Source organism: Tubulanus polymorphus, chromosome 12, assembly GCF_964204645.1.
Source record: "Tubulanus polymorphus chromosome 12, tnTubPoly1.2, whole genome shotgun sequence".
NCBI lineage: Eukaryota > Metazoa > Nemertea > Palaeonemertea > Tubulaniformes > Tubulanidae > Tubulanus > Tubulanus polymorphus.
Window position 1 is genome coordinate 6,495,993 of NC_134036.1, and position 8,342 is coordinate 6,504,334.

An 8,342-nucleotide genomic window follows, 5' to 3' on the forward strand; every position below is an offset into this window, starting at 1 on the left:
CGATTTCGTCTGGTCATTGATTCACGATAGAGCTGATAATTCGGTAAACCGAACCTTAAGAGCAACCGGTGACGATATTCCACTGAAATTTATACCAACGGTTGATTATTTGACGACGTGTCGTCGGTCATGCCGTATGGTATGGTAAAGTACGAAACATCCCAAGATTGCACTTACCGTTCATATGCATATAAGTAGTGATGTTAAGCCATCTTCGGCGGTTTGCTTGATGGGAAAATTGTACATATCAACGTTACAATATCAGTAATATGCATAATTTATCGGCTGCTGCTGCTACTATTGAACGTAGAACTGCTTCCATCTCGAATCAAAAACTTTATGACCGGCTAATTAGGAGGGATCATATTTCACCCCAATCCCAGGATAGACCGAGCCATTTTAAATCATACCGACTTATTTCTAAACATTTCAAGATCTAGTTGTAAGTGACCTCTCACTGAATCAATTCTATATTTTTATTGATTACTCTCCGCCGATTATCTTTTGTGGGCGATAGAATATGAATGTAATAATAATAATACGACGGTATAACAATTCATTTTTTGATAATTAATATAACCCCCGGCCGGACATTTCCCCAAAATGTCGACGATTGAAGTTAGTTACAGAGCATAGTTACATTGAACTATCAATCGTCGCTACGTCGATATCTACTGGTTAAGTCTAACCAACTTTTGAGCAACTGGCTCCTGGTTCCGTATGGAAAACTCGCGGAGTTTTTACCCGCATGCCAGGTGTGGTCTCGGCTCTTTCGGTTGTCTCTTTACCGTTTTGTTCTGTATTTGGTTTATATTTTTGCAGAAAATCGTGTGCGAATCGGCGATGATGGCCGGATATTACGGCGTGAGTTGCTACACGGATCGGTATCTCGCCGGCACAGCTAACACCAATAAATTGAGCAAGGTATATTTACGAAAATATTAATCAGACTCGGAATTATTGACAGTTTTATGCTAAGTTATGGAATGGATTGCTTTATCTCGGACGCTGTTTAGAATGCTTATCTTCCATACATTCCCGTTGCTCCAGTAATTCGTGTTCGATATTTAACACTGGTAGAATAGTTGAACAGAAAATTCTGATTTCGGCGGCCATGTCCAGAAGTTCAAGACAATTGACCAAATTCATAATACCAAAACCGGTATGAAACCTATGTCCGAACTGAGGAGATGGCCCCTGGTCAAATCCATATCAGGACACAGTCCCCGGTTTACGCGTGACTCATGAGATGGTCCATGATCTACGGCGAACGCGTAAATGGTCCCCGACGCTGCTAACAAGAACCGGTTTCTTTTCGTAGCCGATCTTTCGACAAAGCCGGTATAGAATTGAGTGTATGGTGTACTGGTGACGCGAGGCGAGGCTGGCGGCGACCCATTTAACACTGCCCTTACCATCAACCCGTATATGTCTATAATACATCGTGGTCATTAGACTGTTGGAACTGGTGTTGTGAAGGTATCTGTATGTACGTTTCCGCTACTGAAACATTACTGCTGCTGCTGCTGCTTCGTCCGCAATTCACTCCAGCACCTTGGCAATGGACACATAATGAAGAGGTAGGTCTGTAAGATAACCTTTCGATGGCTTTTTCAGAATTATTTATAATGAAAATTCGGTGATTCAAACTTGTTTTTTACATTCAGGATATCGTGATGGATCTGCTGCGGCAAGTGACGTTCGTTCGCAACAGCGCCCTCTGGTGTAAATGAACGGTAAGTTTTCTTTGATCTACTTTTTACGGGAGGGGAACCTGTACCCGGCGAACTTAGCATGGTGACACCATCTATTTAAAAACGACTTTTTGGGTGTAGCTAAACTTCGGACGGTGGACTCATAACCTGTACCCAGTTGTGGCCAAACTTGGGATGGTGAATTCTGAAGTAAATTTCAACATTTTGTACAATTTCTATATTCAGGAATTCGTTGGATGTTGTATGCTGCATGGCCCGTGGTGTTCATTATTCGAGAGTATCCTGATATGTGAGATTTAAGTTAGGTCAGGCTTGAGGTTACGTATGTGATTAGCTTTTCTACTTGAAATATAAATAGCCTCTGGTTTAGTCGATTTGATCGTGTTAAATGGTTGTTATCACTTTTTTCAGGCGGTACTTTTTCAGATGGGCACTGCGGGCTGTCAGTTTGTTGAACCAACATTTGGTAGATTTCGGATCTTTTTCGCCTCATCAGGACCTGATATCCAATCCATGTTAATTAAACCAACCTGGCCCAAAAGATGACTGCTGTGAGCTGACTACTGTAGCTTGGATATCGCTTCGCTCCACAAGGACAAGATAAACCAAGAATATGCTCAAAAACAAACACAAATAAATCTGTAATTTGGAATTCCAATTTCGTTGTTATTTCGGAAATATTCAGTTAGGTTAATGAGTCCAGTAATGGTGAATTTACATTAGGTAGACTGAATCCTTACTCAGAAAGTTAGATTACATTGTAATGAATTACTTTTCTTGTTTCAGTTGCATTAGAACTCATTGTCTGGGCTTTGAATCTATTAAATTAGTAAATGTCTTCAATTGAACTAGTTGTTTAGGCTTTGAATCTTTTGAACTAGTTATTGTCTTCAATTTAACCCGTTCGTTTGGCTTTGAATTAATGAAATAAGTTATTATCTTCAATCAAACTCATTGTTTGGGCTTTGAATCATTGTAATTAGTAATTGTATTCAATTAAGCTCTTTGTTTAGGCTTGGAATCTCTGAAATAAGTTATTGTCTTCAATTTAAGTGATTCTTTGGCTTCGAATTAATGAAATAAGTTATTGTTTGGGCTTTGAATCTTTGAAATTAGTTATCGTCCTCAATTAAACTCATTGTTTAGGCTTAAAATGTTTGAAATTAGTTATTGCCTTCAATTAAACTTTTGTTTAGGCTTAAAATCTATGAAATTAGTTATTGTCATCAATTACACTCATTGTTTAGGCTTTGAATCTCTTGAATTAGTTATTCTCTTCAATTTAACTCATTCTTTTGTTTTTGAATTTATGAAATAAGTTGTTGTCTTCAATCAAACTCATTGTTTGGGCTTTGAATCTTTAAAATTAGTTATTGATTTTAATTTAGCTCATTCTTTTTGCTTTGAATTAATGAAATAAGTAATTGTCTTCAATTAAGCTCATTGTTTGGGCTTTGATTCTTTGCATTTAGTAATTGTCTTCAATTAAGCTCATTGTTTGGGCTTTGATTCTTTGCATTTAGTTATTGTGTTTAACTAAACTCGTTGTTTTTGATAAAAATGTTTGGAATTAGTTTAATTAAACCCATTGGTTAGGCTTGCAATCTATGAAATAAGTTATTGTCTTCAATTGAGCTTATTGTTTAGGCTTGGAATCTTTGAAATTAGTTTTTTCCTTCAATTCATCTATGAAATTAGTTTTGTTTTCAATTAAACCCATTGTTTAGCCTTGTGGTTATTGTCCTTAATTAAACTTATTGTTTAGGCTTTTACCCTTTGAAATTAATCATTGTCTTCAATTAAACTCATTGTATGTGCTTTGGACCTTTGAAATTAGTATTAATTTAAACTCAAATTAATTATTTATTATTCATAATTTACGATCAGTTCTTGTTATTTTTTGGTTTGAATCTATGTAATTAGCCAGAATACGATAATCCTAATAATGTGCCGCTATTCAAAATTTTTGTTCATAAGGAATTTATGGGGATAAAAAAAACAGGCGTATGAAATATTCCAGGGTTTTTCAGTAAGTAATTGAAGCGCCGGTCTTATATTAGCCAAAATTTCAATTTTAAGTTAATACCACTTTGCTGCTGGAATAATTGGGACTCGAACCCAAATTATCTTGTATCATGCATCATGCCGTTATGGCGCCTACTCGTCAATCTAACTGCTGTATTCCATTGCTTTTCAATATTTCGGCTTAGTGAAAAGGAAATCTAAGGTCTAGTTGCATTATTTGCCGAAATCCTAGTTTCATTATTTGTCGAAATTTACATTACACCATAAAACCTCTGAACCGCTGGAATAATCGGGACTCGAACCCAATGGCGTCGATATCAACTCGTCGATCTAAACTGTTGTATGTATTGATATCGAAAGAGTTCTGTCCAATTTCGTTACAGTTTCGGTTCGTTGATTTGACATGAAATAATCTTGTTTGATTCAACTCACGTTAAAGTTGACCCGAGTGCCAGACACTATCTACATCGTTCGAAATTAAACCTCCGATTCAAATCTATTCGATGTATTTCTTGCAGGTCTCGAAGGCCAGGTGTGAACGCGTCGACCCATGTATGGAACGGAATACATCGGCGGTATTCGCCATGCCAGCGAAATGCACCACCCGCGTCAGTATCATCATAGATTCATCGTTATTACAACTTTCTGCAAAATGCAAACGAACAGGAAGTACAGAAAAAAATGAAAGATATCCAAACCTCGAACAAAAAACAAACACTGAAACTGAAATGAGACCGCTCTTGGTATAATTCATTTTAGACCCGTGAAATGGAACTTTGCCGAGCCTTGCATAAATAAATTTCGGTAAAATTATCATAGTCGGAAAAGGTGGAAAGTATATCGAGCATTTCCCGCGTTTAGATAATCTAAGAAATTCAGCTTTTTATCGATACGTGTAATAACAAGTAATCAACTCGTGACGTATAACATATGCAGAAGCATACGTCGCGAGTAACATGAAATAGTATGAATAGGGAGGGTCAGCACAGTAAGGGGGTCTAGAGATTCGAGAGTGGCGGAGAAGCCTAAGATACGAGCTGTAGGGTAAGAAGGAATAAGAATTGTATTGGCAGAATAAAGAAAGAAACCTAGATCAACGAGAAGTGTTATTATTATTCTGGAGTCAGAGAAATATCTATTAACCCTAATACTCGGAGGAATTAAACAACACCAACACGAGTGGAGAACGCAAAATCAACACCAAAACACAGCCTACGGCTGGCCTAAAAATCTATGCTCACCATCAAGTGCGGCGCAGCGTCGTGGATTGAATCGAAAGGTCTGGTGTCAACGGAGTTGGTTCAGTCTGTCTCGCAATCGGCTCTTCGTGATGTGAAAATGAGGAATGAGGGCTGATCTGAAATAAATAACAACTAGGCGCGTTACAAAAAAGAATCATTGAAAAATTATTTCCAGTTGCACAGTCGCGACTTATGTCGAAGAGTGGTTTTAAATCTTAAGACTGGTCTTGAGTTGTTAGTTTGGCTATAGAACTAAGTTGGTATTAGACTGGTCTTAGGTCTAGGCCATGACTGTGCAAACGACCCCGGATAATTGCTTGTTCAAAAACTAAAAGTAGGAATGGAATAAATCGAAAAAAATTGTTTGTTGCCCGAGTGAGATTCCACAAATCCAAGGATGTCAAATCGGTTAATCCCCACCGAGGTTCACTCCGTCCCCGGAAATGTATACGTCGAAATAATCTTGTTTGATTCAACTCACGTTATAGTTGACCCGAGTGCCAGACACTATCTACATCGTTCGAAATTAAACCTCCGATTCAAATCTATTCGATGTATTTCTTGCAGGTCTCGAAGGCCAGGTGTGAACGCGTCGACCCATGTATGGAACGGAATACATCGGCGGTATTCGCCATGCCAGCGAAATGCACCACCCGCGTCAGTATCATCATAGATTCATCGTTATTACAACTTTCTGCAAAATGCAAACGAACAGGAAGTACAGAAAAAAATGAAAGATATCCAAACCTCGAACAAAAAACAAACACTGAAACTGAAATGAGACCGCTCTTGGTATAATTCATTTTAGACCCGTGAAATGGAACTTTGCCGAGCCTTGCATCAATAAATTTCGGTAAAATTATCATAGTCGGAAAAGTTGGAAAGTATATCGAGCATTTCCCGCGTTTAGATAATCTAAGAAATTCAGCTTTTTATCGATACGTGTAATAACGGTCGGACAATGCTATAAATGAATTCGTGACGTGTGAATTTATAAATTAAACTGGTTAAACGTAATTTTAACTTGCACGAATATATACCTTATGTATCCTATGCAGAATAAACGGCTACAGACCCTCCTTCAGCCGTACAACAACAGTCGGAATTCAGGTGACACACTTAGGATTAGTACATTCCGCATACGTGGCCATCGAAGCCGTGAATTTATCGGATCTATATATATGCGACGAATAGAAATGTCTGAGCAGCGGGATATATGAAGTGAATGAAATCAAGCAATTCGACCTAATCCGCACAAAGAAGCGCATTTTCTTTAGTTGTCGATAATATATACGAGAAGATACCTTAAATTCCTAAATAGTAAATTGTGAAAATCTAATTTTTCATCATTTATAATGATCGAAATAGATATAGTTGAAATATCGAGACATATTATCAAAATTTCAAATACCGGATAATTTGTCGGTATTTTCTATCCTTCTTTGCCTGAACAGCGGCCAGTGAAAGATACACATCACCACAGCTAACCAGCTAACATTAACAGCATAAACTATTGAGAGACCCAGTACATATTTACATTTCAACATGAAATAGATCCTTCTACCTCCCTGACCAGTTTCAAAGCTTAAAACAATCTGGCATTGAGATATAACAAAAATGGACGGAGTTTCCTCAAAATGCAACGCATTTCTATAGACGCTATATCTCAGCTGTCACTTTAATGACGTTGCAGCGCGCACCTGCTGATTGAGCCGACGCTGAACAGTAAGCGATGTAAACAACGAAATGAGGTCAAAAATCATGTTACTTTAACAAGGGTCCCAATTATCTTGTCCATCTTGATGGTTATGACAAGCTCAAGCCTTTTGGTTTCCCGATTCATGGGTGTATAGATGGGTAAACATAATATATAATTGATATATCCTAAAAGATATTATTTCCACCTATCAACAACAGTTGCTATAAGTTCAGAATTTGGTTTGTCGAACATGTTCATAAACACAGTCTATATTTAAAAGATTTTCCCGACGAATCCTTTGGTTACGAGTTGGAAATACTAATAATGACCCAGAGGTGGTTGCGTGGTACTTTTTAGATTTTGTTCAGGACATTGAAGGTAGATAGAATTGTCATACATAAATACACAATGTGCCGAAATTATGCCTGGGAAAAATTATCTGTTATCAATCGTCGATTAAGATAATACTCTGACCGTCATCTTTATATCATCATTCAGCAGTTCCTCGCTGCATCCGTATGGACGCTGGAACCGAAAATGGCAGAATTGCAGCGATTCAGAAGGCCTTTAGAGCAGAATATGACGACGAAACGTGCGTTCTTGTGGGTAGATCTACGAGTAATCAGGTTCGTGGTGTCATTAATATGGGTAGATTTGGACAATCCCCATTTCTGCGCTAGAACCAACTTAAGATACTTCAAAACTCACCAATTATTTTATTTTTCTTTGTTTTAAGCGCATTGAACGATGGTGGCGAAGTCTTCGAAACGAAGTTGTTCAGTTTTGAATGAACGTATTTAAAGATATGGAGGAAAATGGAAGTCTATCTACCGCGGACGTTGTGCACATGTAGGTTAAATACCCGCCTTTAAAGCGCGTGGCGATTTTTTGTGATCCACGTAGTAATTTCCCTTTCTCCAATATTTTTCAGTCAAACCTTAAGATACTGTTTTTTTGATTTGATAAATGCCGATCTTCAGGATTTCGTGCAGGAGTGGAATACACATGCCATCAGGCCTCAACGAAATGTGGATGTTCCACCCGGAAAACCTGATCTATTATACTTCTCGCCGGAATATTACGGTACGAAATACGCTGTATAAAAATGAGCATAGGTTTCTAAGTTTACGATGTTTTTATCACTTCTTGATAATACGAAATAATATTTTCAGGCACGATAGACTACAAATTTCCAGTGGACGCTGGACTACTTCCGCAAATTCGAGAGGAATTTTGTAGTAAGCCGAATGAATCGAGAGGCTGTGATCCGGACATTTCAGCGATGTGTGATCTTATAACGAGGCAGGGACAACAATCAAGACCGACATCAACCCCAGAAGCCGCTGCTTTGTATGACTGGCTATTAACTCAATTCTGAGAGCATACATGTTAGAATCATTTTTATACGTATTTGCCTGCACGGTTTATGTGTTGTCTGTTCATGATGTATTTCGAAGATTCAAATATATCTATGATACACGTTACGCGTTGAAAAGAATATGATTGTAATTTTTCATGGATTCATGCGACTGTTTGGGCTTAGTAATACATCATACTAACACTACCCATGTTTTAATTCGCTATCCAACCCCATCTCAAGTAGGTGTCTCAGAAATAGAATACACGTGCCATCAATTTACATGGAGAATTATCTGCGAAAGC

At 37.9% G+C, this 8,342-nt stretch overlaps 1 protein-coding gene across 1 annotated transcript; it reads left to right on the top strand.

Annotated features, from left to right (window-relative positions):
- Positions 1-6,598: 6,598 nt before the first annotated feature.
- Positions 6,599-8,058, top strand: LOC141914143 (uncharacterized). Its single transcript, XM_074805410.1, has 7 exons — positions 6,599-6,607; positions 6,759-6,838; positions 6,961-7,058; positions 7,179-7,306; positions 7,417-7,460; positions 7,612-7,763; positions 7,853-8,058. Exons 1-7 carry the CDS (start codon positions 6,599-6,601, stop codon positions 8,056-8,058), a joined length of 717 nt encoding a protein of 238 aa, XP_074661511.1.
- Positions 8,059-8,342: the final 284 nt, after the last annotated feature.

Bases quoted from the DNA above. Each gene is read 5' to 3' on its own strand.
- LOC141914143 (XM_074805410.1), top strand. The intron at 7,059-7,178 runs GTAGATAGAATT...ATCATCATTCAG, and splicing joins TTTTGTTCAGGACATTGAAG to CAGTTCCTCGCTGCATCCGT. The intron at 7,307-7,416 runs GTTCGTGGTGTC...CTTTGTTTTAAG, and splicing joins GTAGATCTACGAGTAATCAG to CGCATTGAACGATGGTGGCG.